Source organism: Trachinotus anak, unplaced genomic scaffold (assembly GCF_046630095.1).
Source record: "Trachinotus anak isolate AG129_WGS33_773 ecotype Australia unplaced genomic scaffold, CSIRO_AGI_Tana_v1 ptg000010l, whole genome shotgun sequence".
Classification (NCBI taxonomy): domain Eukaryota; kingdom Metazoa; phylum Chordata; class Actinopteri; order Carangiformes; family Carangidae; genus Trachinotus; species Trachinotus anak.
The window spans coordinates 1,288,347-1,307,252 of NW_027273861.1; the positions used below are offsets into that span (position 1 = coordinate 1,288,347).

Consider the following 18,906-nt stretch of genomic DNA (forward strand, 5'->3'; position numbering starts at 1 on the left):
CAGAAATGTCATTCAGCACAGCTGACTCCAAATAAAAACTCCACTCTAGCTGAACAACCAAGAAGATTTGACAAACTAGATCAAGAACCATTTTTACAGCATCTGACATGCAACAGGGTCATCATGTTATTCTTTGAGGCAATGGAAGCTATGGAGGGGTTCCTGGGGCCCTGGAAAAGTTGCTGTGGTGTGAACAGGCTTTCATTAGAACACACCAGCACCAGTTGTCAGATCATGTATCTTTAAAGCACTATGACTCAGTGCAGGACTGTTCCACTCTGACCGAGTTGAGTTGACCTAAATGGTTGAAGCTGAACACAAACAGGCATGTGGGAATGAGTCAAGAAGAGCGCTGAAAGTGTTGTCTGTAAGCATGAGGACAAGCTCTAATGTAAGGGCACCACGGTGTCAACTGCAAATCAGAGACGTGAGCACAGACCGGGAGACAACATGGGTAGGAATAACACAGCTAGGCCAGTGGCATGATGAATAGTGAGACAGGGAGGGAGGCAGACAGGCAGGCAGGTCTTACCCTCTAAGACAGTGAGCTTGGCGCTGGTGTTGATCTCTCCCACACTGTTGGTGGCTGTGCATTCATAGATGGCTTCATCGCGGTGGGTCCTCAAAGGCTGGATACGCAGCACCGAGCCCGAGCCGTCATCAAACTCAATCACCTGCCAGACAACAGCAGAGCAGATTAAAGGGATCATCTGTGACATGTCTTTTTCTGTTGCAGACCCATATAACACATGTGCTGATCTTATGAGAAAGAGAGCAAAAGAGTTTTTCTTCTTCCTCTCCTCTAGACAAATGTACAAAAAGCTTTTCATTCATAGCTATGAGTTCATGTTTTAACCCTGTAACATCCAGCCCCTCAGGAGAGTGGTCCACCAAACTGAAATCAAACTGACTATTTGGAATGTTAGACCTTTGGGTAACCCTTTAATTTACAGAGCATTAATTATGAAGTAATTATGTGGTATGTGAACTAACTGCTGAGAAATAACAGTCAAGTAAGATTAGTAAAATCAGTATATTGACAAGTTTAATATTGGGTAATTATAAGAGACAGGAGGGTTGTATCTTTATGGGCTACTAATAATATCTTTAGCATTAATATCACTGATTACACTGTACACACAGGCTGTTAGCAGGTGAAACCAAGTCTCATATATTACCCGTCAGCATGTCAATATAGTTGTTGCCCAAAAAAAACGCAGCACCCAGTTTCCTCCACATAGACAAGTTCTGCCGGTGTAATGAACCTAATGTGTTTGTAATTTTCACCAGAGATAAGCCAAGAGGAGTTGTAGCCACTGCAACACTTGTTCACCAAAAGTGAATGGTAGATGTGGCAACTGCTGGAAATGTCACCATAGTTGACCCATAATTACCATTCCACTGCCTGAAAAGTGGAGTGTGCATTGTTTCTTGGAAATATATGGGTAGTTTCAACATTAACAAAGTAATAAGAAGAACATGGCAACAAGAACCTTTGCTGTAATTACTTTCCCATGGCCTGTTAAGTGTCATGTCAAGGTAATTACCTCAATATGAGTGACTCACTTGTACAGCAACAATATCCTGGCCATATAGTGATGTTAGTCACACTGAAGGTTATTCTGACAGATCCAATAGCATAGTTCTCCTAACAGTTCTCCCCACAGCAGCGGAGACGGACAGAGGAAAGTCAGACTTCAACAGAGAGGTCCAGCATGATCCATGAGGTGGCCATTTAGGTTAACATGCTGATCATCAATTTACTTCCATTTGATCAATGAAAATAAAGCACAAAAAGAAAGAATGTTCCACACTCAGAGGAGACGAAGCGTCACTCCAGCACAGCATCAACTCACAGGCTGTTTTAGTTTCACAACTGTGGAACAGATAATCACAGATGACTGGTAGTTAGCACCGTGCTACACTGCCAGACCCACAAGTCAGTTAGCATTAGCATGCTTGCTGCTCACTGAAATGTTAACAATTTTCCATTCAACAAACTTTGCTCACCAGTTGATGTTGGAGTCAAGGTGATAGTATGAACTCTTCCTGAAGTTCGGTAGATAACTTCAGGCTGTGTTTGGGAATGGGCCTGCTGGTGGCAATATACAAACAAGGCTAGCCCTCACACAACGGAGGTTCTATTTAGTTCAAGTCTGACTGACATCTACAACCAAATACACTGTAAAAAAAAAGCCTCTTGGACAATAAAGATCACCATGGTAGATTTTCCATCATTTTGAACTTTTTAAATAACATGTTTTTGACATGACAACTGCCAACCAAACTGTCTGTGGGCTAATCTGTGGGCTTATCACTATATATTATCACTATAATCATATATATTATAATTAGACCAAAGACAACAACTGTCGGGCCAGTCATCACAAAACTTACAGGATGTGTCCATATAAGAACCTGAAACATACCCTCAATATTTTAATCAAAAGGGTTAACTAGCAAATTTGAGTCTTCTGTTTATGCCACTTTCTACATCTGCTCCACCACAATTGAGAAGGAAATATTGTACTACGTTCATTTGACAGGATTAATTAATAATTCATTTACAGACAAGGATTTTTGCATGTAGGACATGAGGAGCTTATAAATTATGATGCTTTGCTATAAACTACCCAACAGTTTATTCAAGTGGAGCTGAGTAGTTGACCAGCAGTATATCAAATTTTAAACACTTAAATATGTCTTTTTTTGCTTTTTTCTGGCTTTTTTATGCCTTTATTTCTAGGTACAGTGAGAGAGACAGGAAAGTTGGGGGGAGAGAGAGGGGATAACATGCAGCAAAGGGCCGCAGGTTGGACTCAAGCCCCAGGCCGCTGCAATTAGCCTTAATGGTACGTGCTCTACCAGGTGAGCCACCGAGGTGCCCCCAATAAGTCATTTTCATGTAAAAAATCTCAAACTTTTAAATGATCCAGCTTCTCAAATGTGAGGATATTTATTATTAAAACAATAAATAATTTCAATAATTGTAGTTTATTTTTAATAAAAACAGAGACAAACATTGTGAAGGTGTTACCTTGGGTTTAGGGTATTTATAACAGGTATTTCTCACAGTCTATGAGACATAATAATCTAATGATATATAATAACGTAATGCTCACAGAGGCCATCTTTCTGCATTGAGAACTTTTACTTATTGTCCTTTAAGTAAATTTTCCTCATTATACTTAGATACTTATTACTTAGACACTTAGACTTAAGTAACAATTTCACTGCATGACTTATAACACTGTGGTTACAGTTTGTCCATATAATCTAAACCACTTTATTTACTCCCTCACTGCAGAGGAAAACTGTTACTGTGTACAGCTATAGTATGTAGGTACTTTGTTTACTCAGTGGATACTGTCAGTATTGGATATTAAATATCTGGAATTCTGGGTAACTCACAGTAATTGGGCTGGGAAAACTCAACTGACAGTTTTATTTTTTTGTTTCTTGTCTTGTTTGTCTATTGTTTGGTTTGCTTGTCCATTTAGGAGCGGAAGGAGAGAGAAATATAAAAAGTTGAAAATTAAAGAAGGTAAAATAAGAAAACCATATAAGTACAGTACATATTGAAACAGACATGGTCTGTAAACTGTGATAAAGATTTACAACACACTGTTTACAACCTGTCTGATCATCAGACTGCCAGTGTTCCTTCCTCTCTTGATTTCACTGCATTCCCAGACCTCAGCAGTTATGGTGAGTATAATTAATAGACTGGAACAGTGACTGAAACCATGAAGATTACTCAGGATATGACATGGTGACAATGTGAGGGAGTGGAAGGTTCTTAGCGAGTATGATCATGATGCCTGAAGTGACCTGTGTCCTGACCCTCAGAGCAGCTGAAGGAAAACCTATACAGTGCTTGAGTGGATAACAGGTATTTGAGGGGCTTCAGGGATGTTGGGGGCATAAAGGCTCAGGGGTCAGGGCATGGGGTCTTATACTTCCGCTGCACTGCAGTGTGTGTGACCCAACAAACCGTCTGGCAAGAATCGCATTCTTGATCTAATGAAGGAGGGACAGAGCTGCACTCCTGCCTTGGTAGGAGGTCTATCCACCCCACACCCAGGGAAGCTTTCAGTTTGAGCAGCACTTAGCCCACAGCAGACACATTCCCATTACTCAGAATGACATGAGCCGATTTTATATCCATTGTAAAGAACCATCGAAATGGAGAAAATGTATTTCATACTAACAAGGTTTTAAGTTTTGAACACAAAAAGCAAGTCTTTATGTGCAGGATTGCAGGAAAGACAACCTTAATTGAGTCTATACTAAAACCAGGTCCAAGTTGCACCAGTCTATTATAAATGAAAACAGGCCAGGGACTGGTTTGATTCAATTTGGTTTGATATATTTGGACGACAAAAAAGTGTAACACCACCATGGAAATGGTGCTGAAGGTATCAGGTGGAGAGTCTCCTCTGGTTTGATGGTTGATCATGAGGAGCAGCAGTACCACAATGTTTGTCCTGAGGGTCCAGGGTAAGGGTACACACCAGTGTAAGACAGATATTGGGACCCGATTTTTACTTGATAACAACATTTGGTCTGAATGAAGAAAACCGTGTTAATGTAGGTTTAAATGCATGCAGATCTAGTTACAATCAGAATGCAATCTGGCCAACCAGATCATATCTTGAAATGCTCCAGTGACCACTACAACATACAAAATGAGAGTCATGTGACCAACCCTCTCACAGAAAAGCTAATGTTATCCAGATTAGCAAAGGCTGTGTCTGGCTGTATGTTGTATGTTGTAGCAATCCCACACATGCACACATCACTTCTCTGGCATGTCCCATGTTTGTTGGGTCCACCAGCTCCACCTAATTTAAATGTTGGGTATGTGGGGGGGGGGGGGGGGGGGGGGATTAATCCAAGAGGATTATGGGTTGGTGTGCTTTGGTTTAAGACATCCTGTCTCTGACCATCAATTGACCTCAATTATGGATTTTATTAATCAATAAAAAGCTTGATTCTAGTGAATAAACAGGGTTGTTAAAGGAGAGGTGTAGAGTTGGACTGTCTCCCTGCACTGGGAGGCAGTACACCTCCCCCAACCCCCAATTTACTACGCTCCCATGCCCCACACACAGGGTAGCCATTAGTTTGAGTTATGCTGAGCAGACAGGTGGAAGATAATTCCTATTACTCAGATCAACATGAAGCAAGTGTCTCCGTCTACACAGGACTTGTGTTGAGTCATTTCACTTGAAGTCATTAGGGTTGGATGGCAGCTAATGAGCCCTCCTGCTGCTCCACAGTCCTGCACGACAGCTTTCATAAACTTCTCTATGAAGCAGTTGCTGAGTGCGTTTATGCACCTGCAGCTCAGCACGGTGCACGAAGACTCTGAACACTGACACATGTGAGACTCAGCAGGAGAGTCTGAGAAGGTCTAGACCACTGCACCTGTCTATGTAAATGGTAGCAGGTTATCCATCACATTCAATATTTTGTCCAGCTTATTATTTCTCCAACCACATCAGGGCATTGCATACACAAATACTAATAATACCAGTACTTATTATCTTCACAGTATATTTCATACAAGATTCATGCTTTTTGCTTGACTTGAAGATTTCAGACCTTTCTAATGCCAAGTTCAGGTCCATGTTCTGGTGACGATGCTCAGTTTATAACTCAGACAGCAGCATTAGCAGCTATGCTGGACTAGATGATTACACTTCAACACAACTGCTGTGTGAAAAAATTCAAACTTACTAATCATTTTCCGTTATTGCTTTGGAGCTTTCAACTACACTGACTATCCCTATACATGTTTATGTCACAGTATCACAGGTCATTACCAAAGAGCTGCTGAAATATGAGCTTGGTGGCTGGTCTGTTTCCTCTTAAGATGACCAGCAGGTCCTTACATCTGAGCATCTTGACAAGCTACTGAAACCTAGAGGTTAATATCAGCTGTAGCAGAGAACATATAAAAGGTGTGAGGCTGGCATTAGCACTGGTTGATGCAACATGCTTCAGTACTTGCCTTCAGTACTGGTATACACAACTTGGGAAAGGCCCAGAATTTTGAATTCCTCTATTCATAGGAAAGTCATGGCTGCATCTGTTCTGAAACAACTACATCATGATCTGGCTCACAGGAAAATCCTGGTGTGATCCCAGTGATAAAGAAAAAATAAATTAATCTGACTAACATATACTGTCTGTGCAGCCACAGCCTGATAAACCTCTAATCAAAGTGAACTACAGAACTGTACTGTTGCTCACTGTAAAGGAATACGTCACCATTAAGTAAGAGTACATGTTTGTATTAATGTGTGTTTAATACTATGTCATTAATATAATTAGCATAAATTGACTGTAGTTTTGCCTCGACCCCCCTTAGGACAACTGACAATTGATGCCTTATCAATCAGTCTTAAAAACAAAGCCTACTAAAAGCAGTACCACAACATGAAACTGAAAAGTAACAAAAGAAGAATGTTTCTCATGAACAGAAGATAACGACTTCCTGGAAGGAAAGAGAGTGCATCCATCAGTCTAAAAACCTGAAGTAAGCTGTCAACCATAATTGGCAGTAGATTGTCTGTAAAAGCCTCATATAAATGTTTATGTATTTGTAAATAGGTTTTCTCACTGTCATCTAGGGCTGCACAATTCTGGAAAAAATGTGAATCACGATTTTTTTTGCTTAGAATTGAGATCATGATTCTCTGGCACGATTTTTTTTTTCAAATTTAAATGTTTATTGCACTGATTAACCTGCAAAAGTAAGCACAACAAAACATATGATTGTGCCAAACATATGATTGATCCAGGACCATTATATTAACCTTTGAGAACAGAAAAAAAATTTAATTGACCATCTAATTAGGGAAACAAAAACAGCAATCTTTTTAGAGGACCTTGAACTGTCTGGAGACAGGCATTTTCATTTGTTTTCTTGCCCTTTACAGCTTTGTTATATTGTGCTCTGTGGTGACGTTTAAGGCGATTGTATACATTGGTGGTGTTACCCTGCGGTGCTGCTATCATGGCAAAACACTGCTTGGACTGTACTTGAGACAGACTTTCATCGTCTTGCCTGAATCAAAAATACTTCCACACCACTGAATGGGAACCTTTTTCGGTACGAGCATGGTGGGGTCGTTAGCTGGTTTCCACCACTATCACCTGGGTTTTCCTCTGGATTCATTTCATATTTTTTTTCGTATTAATTTCTCCTTACCACAAACTTTTCTCTGCTTATCTCATACTCATTTGCCGCTGTCTCTCTCATTCGATGTCATTGGTTGAGCGAGAAAGCAAAGACAATGCAGGATTATGGAGCGCTTGAGATTCTCTGGGGTAAAGTAGGAGCGCTTGTTTTGATGCAGCTGATGTAATAAAATGCAGCAAAACCATTGTCATTTAGAAATGAGATCGCATAGTGGTGTGAAACGAGATCGGGATTTTATTACGATTAATCATGCAGCCCTACTGTCATCCCTATATGCTTACATGTTGAACTGTTGTTTGGACAAACAGGACATGAGAATGTCACTGTGGCTCTGGGGTCTAAAGATGTTTTCAGCCCTTTCCATCTTCACAGGATACCTTCAAACTAAAGATACCTCAAACTGTTTTCAAACATTTCAAACTGATGAGTAACAGTTTGTTCATTTCACAGATGAGTCAGTGTGCCACATTTTAGAATATCAATGATAAGATGTGTTGTAGTGCTCTTGAATGTTGCACACACACGCCTGCACGCACACTGAATAAAGCTGACAGCCAATCAGGAGCTGGTCTCTGGCTCAGTGACAGTGGGTTATCACAGCTCTGCTCTCTAACCTGCCAGTGTGACTGTTTCACCTGCAGACACTGAACTCTGCACTGGCTGTGATGATGAGCCTCAGGCACTCTCATTCCAATACTGCAACTGCCTTCATTTGCATTAAGAGGTTTCAAAGAGGCACTAATGCTGTACAGGTTTTGGTGCACAGTGGTAATTAGTAAATATTAACCTATGGTACAGCTTAGCCTCACTGCTGCACAGATGTGCTGGCACACTAACTGCAAGTATAAAATGACAGCACAAACCTCATGCTGCTCTCTCTCTCTTTCTGAGACACAAGTGCAAAGAGCTAATGAGCAGTGAAGGTGTGAGACAGGGAGGTGCTGCACATTCTAACGCTGCAGACATGGAGCTTTGAGGCCAGCTCCCAGGCCGTACCTCAAAGCGCTGAGAGCTGACTTTCTTCCCTTTCTTCATCCAGGTGATGCGAGGTCTGGGCTCACCCACTGCTTGGCATACGAATGACGCCACTCCTCCCGATATCCCTGTCTGATCATCAGGGGACTTGATGAAGCTGGGCATGCCTAAGGGAGAGAGAGATGGTGAGACAAAGGCAAGGGAAGGAAGAGAGAGAGAGCAGGGAAGAGAGGATAACCAGTATGAGATGAAAAGCTCAGAGAAACAGCTTCAGGCAAGTTAGAGGGATTTTACATCTCTACATCTGCTGTAAGTCTTGCAATAACAATATGCTCTTTCAAAAGCTATCTCCTGCCTGTAGCCAGTGAAAACAGCCAGGCACCATCCTCCCTCTGTTAATAAGCAGCACCTGTCAGTCTTATTAATAGAGGCAGTGAGCAGGCAGGAGTGAACGGACACATACCAACCTCGAGAAATCTACTTTGAATAAACATGTATCATAAACCAACACTGGTTTCACTGAGGCTCTGCACTGGGACCATAATAATGTCACTTCAATGGAACTTGAAAGGCTTACTCTAATGCTGCTCAAAGACAAATCATATCTACACTTCCTGTACACTTCATGGTGACGTATACATTAAACATCGGTTTGGACCAGTAGTGGCGCTACAGAGCAACGACTTGAAGTCAACTGTTTTGTCTGCATCTGGTGCACAAGGACACCCCAGCAGCACACAGCAAAGCATCTCTCCTCAGACTTTAGGAAGCTCCATTCTGAGAAACGTAAACTCATCTTCATGTGTTAAATTAAATCTGGAGTTTTTAAAGATTGGCTTTGTAAATGTTTTATGAAGATGTGCACTTAACTTCATGATATCATTTCTGACCATGCTGAACTCATCAAGTCAATGGCGACGTCAGTCTCTGAGCTTTATGACAGTTAATCATGCACCTGCCTGATTGTCTCTGTGTTTATGGTGTTTATCCTCTTGGCCACATTAACTTGGTGAGCTGAGTTATTATTAGTAACAGGAACAATGGACAAATCTACCAATATAAGACCCACTGTTGTAATCTGTTAACAAAAATCTTCTTTTTGTATTTTGGGAAGCAGTAAATGTGGAGCAGTCAAATAACTGCTGTCCTCAGATTGTCCTCTAATAAGAGCTTGTTTCCTTTCGGACTGAAGAGCAGCAGAGCCAAAGATCCGTCCTGTGTGGTGAGTGGTTCATGGCTCCTGGTACAGCATCCAGTAATACTGTGGCAGGGCACCTACACCTCAGTAAGTGGGTGATTTGAGTTACTGAGTTATCGAGGTTTGAGAAGAAGGCCTCTGGTTAAAAAGACTGCCGGTCTGATTGACTTCCTCTCCCCCTTTTACATTGCTGATGTGCCCCTGAGCAAAGCACTTAGCTCCCCACCACTCCTGTGGAGCTGCTCTGTGGGAAACCATCACACTGTGGTTGCACTAATGTGAATGTGTGTAACTGTGTGAGTGTGAGGCAGTGTGTGTGTGACAGAGAGGAAACTACCCTGGTCAAAGATTAACCCGACACTAAATCTACACGTAGCACACGATGCATTTAGCTGCAGTCATTTCATTCAGCTGATCATTAAGTCGGTGAGCAGGTCAAACATGTACGACATCTATCCTTCTCATTTCCTCTCAAACCGATCTAAAGGATTCAACTGCTTTTGAGATGGACTTTCAAAATAAAGTGTTACTGCAGTTCGAATTGCCTTTGTTTATGAAATGTGCAAGACAAATTAACTTGCTTTGCCGATGCCTCTGCGTCAGTGAAGGCAATGGACTTGGGCAGGCTGAAGTCACTGTTACTGCTCTCAGAGTCAGTTGTAAAAAAAAAAATTAAAAAAAACACTTCTAAAATGTCACTGCTTCATTTTGAACCGGCTGCAGACAAGACAGGTCTGTCTGACTGATTCCTACACACAAAACAAACATGTTGTCTGTGAACATTTTACTGATATGTTCAGTATGGGGAAGTCGCTGCCGATTTTCATTAAAATTACATCCTCGGTGCGCCTAATCACACATTTGTGCGATCTGTTTTCATGCTGTTTTCTTATTGCTGATTTACACATAACATCAATGACATTATGTCACCATGGTGGTCGGAGCGGGAGCTCTTTCTAGAATGTGCAGGCTCCTCTCTCACTCTCAGAGGGGGTGGGAGATGTAGAGGGGGTTGGGGGGTAGTTTGACCATAGGTCTCCCCAATGGAGCAGGGGAGCAAAGAGCCACTTCTGTCTCTGTACAGTATCAGTATTAACCATGTGGTTGCTGGGCAGATTTCATGTGATGATGGAACTGATGGCTTTGCATGTAGGAGAGTAGGAAGGGTCAGACTTTAGAAGACAGCTGTGCAAGACAGGGTTGTCTGTAATGAAACAGCAGAAGCTCGGTCATTCAGGATTCCATATTTACAGTACTGTGACTGCAACATTTTCAAAATGGCGGCCTGCAAAGAGCAAGATAAATGTTCCAAGGAGGGATTAAATCCTGTTTACCCAGCAACAAGCCTTGAAGAGCATTCTGCAGCCAAGGAAAGACATTTCACAGTAACATTTGGCAAATTATAAGTGTGCTGTTTAAAGATCAATGTGATGCAAAAACCATTTGTGCAGTCAGAGCCAAGAGCTGCTCCCCAGGTATGTTTCCATGGAAATCCAATCATAGAAGTTGTACAACAGGTTACAGTATGGTCAATGTACAGCAGGAAAAATGCTGCCCTTTACAGCACTATGCAAAAATAAGCTAGAATCTCAGAGTCAAGCCAGCACAGAAGGTTTTATCAGAGGTCAAGGAGGAAGATGAGGTGGGTGGAGAAGAAGCAAGTGGATTGTACCATTATTAAGCTATTTATTTCCCATGGCTGCTGTAGGCTGACCCTGAGGCTTGGCACTGTTAATGTAATGTTCTCTTGAAATGATTTCCTGACAAATATGTCAGCCTGACCTCTGACCTGTAATCCACAAGGACAGGCATTTATGGTGAGAAGAAAATGGGAGAAAAAAGAGGATTAGTCTCCAAAATGTGGGTTAGAGAGGAAACTTGTGTTTCTAGACTAAACCGTTGTCAGCATTATCTGAGCAGCTGTTTCCACTCTGTGGTCCTCTCCTTCAGTTCAGTTCAATTCAGTTCAGTCTCAGAACAAACTCAAAACACACTCACAGCCCTGTCTACTATCACTATCTCTATGACAGATCTGTAACACACTAACAACACACACCTGATGACTAGCCTTTCAGCAGGAGTTCATAAGATAGAGAATATAACTAGCCTGACCTTCTGACCTTTGAACAATGTGCACTTGACACTGTACTTAGCCAAGGTTACATGAATTTTAGAATCAGTTTAAACTACTTAGAAAAATCTGACCTTTCACCCTTTCATGCATAGACATATATATGACTCTTGAAAAAGAGATTTTTTTTGTCTCAATGGATAAATAAATAAAGCAGCAGCTGCCACTGTATCTCACATGCGTAGGTCCAGATTTTGTTTGTTGTTCTTTTCTTTAACAAAGTGTGGGCAATGACACGTCACACTGTGATTCCTCAGTAACAACTTCATTTGATAGCTGTGACTCAGATTGTGACAGTCCCACATGGTCAGAAAGCAAGGACCTCTTAAGCCTCCATCCTGTACTGACTGAACAACATGTATCCTCTACATCAGGTGGCCTGTGTTTTGAGGCTGCAGCACTTGGAGCTCCTCCAGGAGTGAAGCTGTTTATAAACTGGCCATCTCATCTGACCATCGATTAACTATTAAGGACACTCAAAGTAAAGCCAAAAAATATCTAAATGGGTTGAATTCCATTCCTTAAGCGGACTTGTAGCACCTGTACATCTCTTCCACCTTTAAGGGATTATAGACAGGTGACAATCCTCACAACATAGTTGTAATTCAATTTATACAGTATGTCTATACATCAGCCTTTAACTGAATACAACAGGGATACGTTCAATATGCAGCCAACTTTGCACTAGGTAGCACAATGTCCTCCCAGCAGTACACAGTGGTTTGTATTAGGGCAGAATTATGAATCCATATAATATTGAAATCTCAATGTGGCTAAGTACAACACCAAATCTCAGGTGCTGCAATATTTTTAGAGAATCCAGGTAGGGCTGCAGCTAACAATTATTTTAGTAATCAAGTATTCTATTAATTATTCCACTGATTAAATCAAGTAATCGGATAAGAACTACTTTTGACCTAAGAAAACAACTGAATATAGAAAAATATATATAGAATTTAGAGAATATAAAAAAAGAGAAAAGAACACAGGTCTCTTAAAATGAACAACTAATTGGTTTCCTTTAAAGAAAAATCACCTCTCTCTCTCCTGCATCTGTGGTCATGTGATGACATCACTCCTAACAGAGAGGTAAACCTGTCTGGCAGTGTAAACGGAGTCAATCACCAACGCAGGTTTATTCAGGTTTAAAAACCTGCTGTTACCCACTAACTTTTGTGGCTGCTGTCACTGTCTTCCTCCTTGATTTGACACAAAACAAACCCATGTTGTTTGTTCCGCATGTATCTGGAGACTGTTGCTGGTTGATGCTACAGAACCTAACGTGAGTCAAATTAACCACAGTAATTAAGCACAGTAATTGGCCACAGTTATAGTGTTAATTAAAATTTAAACGGTCATACTAATTGTCTGTCATTTTTACTGTGATTTAGCATGAAACTAGTGACTGTTTCATCTCTAACGGTGATGACTGAACCTCATTATGGATTAAACGAAGCTTCCATGCAAAGAATTTACCCTGATGACTTTTATTAATCGAGTTTCTCCAGGAATCGTTTCAGCCCTAAACCCAGGTTTGTGTCTGTCATTTGCTCCTTGTCAAAATAAACCCATCAACAGCGGTCAGCCATTCACTCATGCCGAACTGAATGAATCACGTCATGGGAAAGTGTGAACACCAAGACACTTGGTACACTTCACTGCTACAGAGCCCTTGGACAGTGTAAAGCCATACACCTCCTCCTGTAGAGAAGGTTGAGATGGACACTCTGATGCTGGCAGTTAACGGTTTCCATACATGGTTGCTAGAAGCATGTTTTCATTATACAGATCAAAAGCTGCAGATCCTCTAATGACCACTAGAGTCTAGCTCCAACACTGAGTCAGTCCCCATAGACTCCCATGCTTACCACAAACCAATGTGCACCGAAGTCTCTGCACACACCCCACCTCTTTGACCATTTTTGGATTAGCTGGAAGGAAGGCGGAGTCAGGCGTTGCCCAGATGGCAACAACTGAGCAGCTCTCTCTGAGCTTCTAAACCGCTCTTCAGAAACCTGTGGGTGATGTCATGGAGGTTACATCCATCTTTATTTACAGTCAACGATTAGCTCTCTCTTTGCTCCTGGATTGTTGAAGAGCTCGCTCAAAAAGGCAGGGCATTTTCCAAATCTAGCTGTAGAACCATTAGCTATAAATGGTCAGTTGGATGATGGAAGATTGATGTGACTGACTTTGGGAAAACTTTCAATCAGGCAAACATGGCCCCGGTGGAAATCATCTTAAACTTTATTCTAAATGGAAGACTATGCTTAAAAATACAACCAAAATTAGAATTGGCTGTTAACCCTGAGGACTTAATATCTTGGGGGAAAAATTGTTTACTTGAAGAGTTTCCTTTTTTCCCCACTTCTGAAGATTAAAATAGTCAGAGGCAAAGGTACAGCATCTGCTGAAAATCTCATACATCATATAACCCTTTATACTTGTCGTCTGGAGGAGTGAGAGACTTGAACACTGACCGACAAATATAATTACTCAGCAGCCCTACAATAAACTGACCATATTTTTACTATACAGTAAAACTACTACTATTTGCTAAATGCCAACCACTCCCCCCTGCTCATTTAGTGGCGGATCTTTGCATAAAGCCAGTATCACAGAGAACTTGCATGGCTGGAGCCACAGAGGTGAGGCTGTTCAGTAAGGAGAGAGGCAGAGAGCAGCAGCAGCCCACAGGAGAGTGATCGTGCCCTCCATGCAGGCATTTTTATGCGAATTATGATGGTTTATTTTCACAGAAGGAAATGCCTTTGTCAGTGAGTGACAGGATTAATTAACATGATGTTGACTTTATTAACCTTAGAACAACGTTAAAATTAGTAACACCATCACTAACGTCGGGTAAAAATCACCTGAATGCATGCCTCTTGAAAAAACCATAGATGGGAGGAGGGAAACAAACATACTATGAATGACATCAATGAGCAGCCTGAAGCTACCCAGGGACCCAGACAGCAGCAACACAACGAAAATCACATCACAAGAATCGTGTGGGTGAAAATCACCCGACGTTAGTGTTCTAGGGTTAAAAACCTTTTCTGTATAATGGACAAATATGAGATGATTAGAACACATACCAATCAGAAACATGGTTCTAAAACAATGTGTTGATGCCAAATTGTCAAGAGGGGGTTTTTTAAGTTAATATAGTTCAACTCAGAGAAATCATGCACACCTTCTATCCCAACACTAGTCAAGGGATGTCCTACAGATGGACCTGATCCGATCCTGTATTGGCATCCGGGCCAGTCCACCTACTGATCCAGATTCCAGTCCACAGCTTGTGCTAGACCATAAACCCGCCATAACGTAATGAGACACGTCACCGATTCAGATTCCTTTCCACATCTTACCATGAACTCGCTGCTACTTCAGTGTGTAACTGAGTGGGCAAATAACATTGGCTCATGGTTTGACTAAAATGACGTTGGTTTGGAGATATTTTAAATAGCTCGGCATGCCAAGAGGTGGAAGCAGGATTGCATCGTAAAATACAACCAATTTAATCAAGCACCTGCAGAGGTTTAACATGAAAGGAGTTCACGCTTGCCAAGAGACAAGACAATACCACCAGGCAGCAGACTCTCACTGGTGCTTTCCAGAAATGCGATAAACTTCCAGCAGACAACTCAAAGGCTAAAGGGATCACAGAGAAGTTGCTCAACTTCATTACACTAGATGACCAACCACTATCTGTCATGGAAAATGTCAGATTTTGCAGCCTGTTGGAACACTTACAGCCCAGGTATAATCTGCCATCCAGAAAATACATTTCAGAGATGACTATACCCGAACTATACAACCAAATGTCATCACAGTTAGCGGTGCAGTTAGAAGATGTTAAAGCAAAGAGCTTTACTATTGATATTTGAACCTTTTTGATAGTTAAGATATTTAAGATATTTATTTCTCTTCAGTTTTGCACTTTATTTAAAGATTTGATTTAAATCCTTACACAGTTGTCGCTCCTGCAACTGTCCTAATACTTGACCTGTTTAGATGATGTAGCCAAGCTTATTGCTAATGTTTATCATAAGTTCATTATCAGTTTTACATTTCAAATATTAAATTTGAATAAAAACGTCACAGCTGTTGCTGCTACCCAAAGTGTAACTAATGAATTCCTTTTCAATGCATTTAAATTCAATGCATTTGTGTATATTTTTTTGCTCTTCTAATAAGAAGTGCTGTCCGGTTTATTTTAGCCTCATGATGTAACCTTAAATACGATACCAACAATAACAATAATATTAAAATAAAAAGAGCTCTTGTATCGGAATCAGATTGGAACTGAAAAAATGTGGATCAGCCCATCTCTAGCATGTCCAACTCAAGCCTCGAAACAAGTCCGGATCAGGTCTTAGCTCAGTGGAGACAAGCGTCAGAACAATCAGGACAAATCCAAGTCAAGCATCTCAACTAAAGCCTGCCAGCCATGAGGGTCAGTCCAAGTCACAGGTGTTGTAAGCAAAGGGCAAGTAAAGTACAAGTCTTAGGACTGTAAATGCTGACCTTTAAAATTATACTGCATTCAAAGCTGTGTTATTATTAGTGTTTTTACACAAATTATTATTTGAGCAGCAGATCGGTACCAGTGTTAAACTACTGTATTGAAATCAGCCTCTCTTCTGTTTAAGGATACACTGGATCTGGTCAGTGTCCCCTTCCTGAGCCAAAATATGTTTTGTTAGGTAACAGTGACCTTGACCTTTGGTCAACAAAGTCTAATCAGTTCATCCTTTAGCCCAAGTGAGTGTATGTAAGAAATTTGAATAATTCCCTGAAGGTGTTCCTGAAATATCGTGTTCAAATGGGTCAGACGGGTGGACAGACAAGCTGAAAACATCACGTCCCCGGCCATGGCTGTCGCTGACCTGGAGGCATAAAAAACATTTCAGCCATATTCTTCTGTCAGGCACCAGCCAAACTGCTACTGATACTGGACTAGAATCTATACAGTACCACTACATACCATAATAATGGAAAGAACTCAATCTTCATTTATTTATTGTGATGTGCCATTTATTGTTGTGGCACATACACATACAAATGCAGACTGAGTGTGTGTCAGTTCAATTCTCTTCTGAAAAATAAAAGGGAAAAAAAAGTTGAATATCACAGGAGTTAATTATAACTGAATTCACATTTGACTCCTGTCTGACTTTTATGCTGCTTTGGTCATGTTGCTGCTCTTTTCACAAACAAAGTAAAAGAGATTTAAAAACCTGGCTGTTCACTGTGTTATCCAAAGTGATTAGTGAAGAATACACTGAGGTTAATTTTCTGTAAGTGAGGGCTTTATTCCTTCAATAAAATCACAGAAGTGTGTAATTATTTTGTGATATGTAAATGATCTCTGTTATTACACAACAATATGATGTTTACACATCACATTATTTTCATGATAGGTACAAGAAACTTGATTAAGAATCAGGACTTTTTTTATATCTGTATAGATGCTAAGCTATTTGATTACATATATCATCAAACTAAAGATAAAAATGATCAGTTTCTCTCACTGCCAGTGAGTACGAGCACTTTTAGCATATCAGATGTGAGCGAAGTCGAGAACAGCAAAGCAATGTGGCATTGGTCGCTACAGAAAGACACAAACACAGCTTTCTGCTAAAAGCAAAAGAGGAACCTAACAGTTCTAAACTGAATAACTAAGCCAGATGATCCTGTCATGACCAGCCCCTTGTTTTGGAGCAGTTTTGTGAACCATCGAACTACCACATTACTACAGCTTTGTATGACTCTGCATATCAGCTGTCCCCATCCACAGCAGCTCGTCACTCAGCTTCTGTTCCGGTGCTCCTGGTTGCTTCTCTAAACTGGCAGCTGATCTGTATATACTGCAGGTAACACACTCACTATAGATAAAAACACATAACGCCAACTACTGTATCACTTTAAGCAATATTTGCATTATTACCATAGTGGCCCCCAAGATGGGAAACTGCATGACACTCTGCAGTCTTAGTCTCCAAATTTGGTTGCAATTAGATGAAGCCTCAAGAGTTACAGCAGATTGAATTGATGTGACCACACCCACAAAGGTTTGTTAGCCAAACGTCCAAGTCTTAATGAGGAGGGTCAAAAGTTCACAACACAACAGTCTCATTATTAATTAGCCTAATGGCTGTCAATCACAAATCAACAGAGGTCTCTGGGTCAGAGCAGAGTTTTCCTTTTTCTGACCTTTGAAAACGGTTTTCGGTCCTCACTAGGAAATATAGAGGAAGAAATTATTTTTAGTATTCAGTTTAACATAATTAAGAGCAACTAAAGAAAGAATAAAATCCCATAATTAACTTAATAATTTGAGTTTACTCCACCTTTATTGAAGAAGACAAATAAAACATCTCATTTAATGTATGTCTGAACCAAGCACACTGTGGTCACCTAGGCATGGTAACCTGGTTACATGTGTGTGTAACCTGGAATCCCACCAGCTCAGTGTCTTTCAGAGACAGCCTTGTTTCTCCGACACCCTCCAGCCTACTGAGTAATTGGTGAAATAAAGTGTATTGTTTTGAGCTCAGCTCTTCATGGGTGGTTTAGCTCCAAAAAGCAGAGTGTTTTCTTCATTCAATTACTCTAGTAAATTATGCCACAGTAAATGGGAGATGCTGCTTTTCAACACATACTGCAGAGGCCTGTAGCAGCCAAGCCTCCTCCACTCTGACAACTCTGACACCAGCCAGAAAACCCATCCACACAGCACATTTTGCTGTTTACTTGCTACACTAACTGCCTTGTACTGCTGATCATCACTCTCTATGCCAGTCACAGTGAAACCTTGTCACTTCATACTGGTTTTCTCAAATCCCATGCTCATGCTTAGTCTGGCATTGGGCAGGCAAACATTTGTGCCAATTCAAATCATATTTAAATTTCAACATTTGCACAGCAGTTCATAAAATGCACAATATCTAGTGTTACTGATGATGATTTTAGACTGACAAACATGAGCAATCAAAAATCAAATAATGATTTAGAAAATACTATTAAATAACAGTAAGAGAAGCATTAAAATACTTTCTCTCTCTCTATATATATATATATATATATGAGTATGAAAGAAGCAAACAGATAAAGATTTGCAACCAGCTGAGACTAGGCAGAATGCAAATATAACATGATGACATCAGTTAGATACAGCAGTTCCACAACAGTTTAATCATTGACCATATGCTGTCCAGTCATGTACAACCCTGTTTCCAAAAAAGTTGGGACACTATGTAAAATAGAATCCAATGATGTGCAAATCATGTAAACACATATTTAATTAAAAATAGAACAAAGACAACATACCAAATGTTGAAATGCTGAAATATTATTGTTTAAAGAAAAATATTTCTCAGTTTG

The 18,906-nt window shown here is 40.6% G+C and overlaps 1 protein-coding gene across 7 annotated transcripts in view; it reads right to left on the bottom strand.

Moving 5' to 3' along the window:
* Nucleotides 1-18,906, bottom strand: part of ptprfa (protein tyrosine phosphatase receptor type Fa) — a 278,371-nt gene that overhangs the window by 168,597 nt on the left and 90,868 nt on the right. For all 7 annotated transcript variants that reach the window (XM_071486773.1, XM_071486772.1, XM_071486770.1 and 4 more), the window contains exons 3-4: nucleotides 8,207-8,352; nucleotides 533-674 (exon numbers count right to left, since the gene is read on the bottom strand). In XM_071486773.1, the coding sequence (XP_071342874.1) occupies nucleotides 533-674; nucleotides 8,207-8,352 (288 nt within the window). The remainder of the gene's footprint in view (nucleotides 1-532; nucleotides 675-8,206; nucleotides 8,353-18,906) is intronic.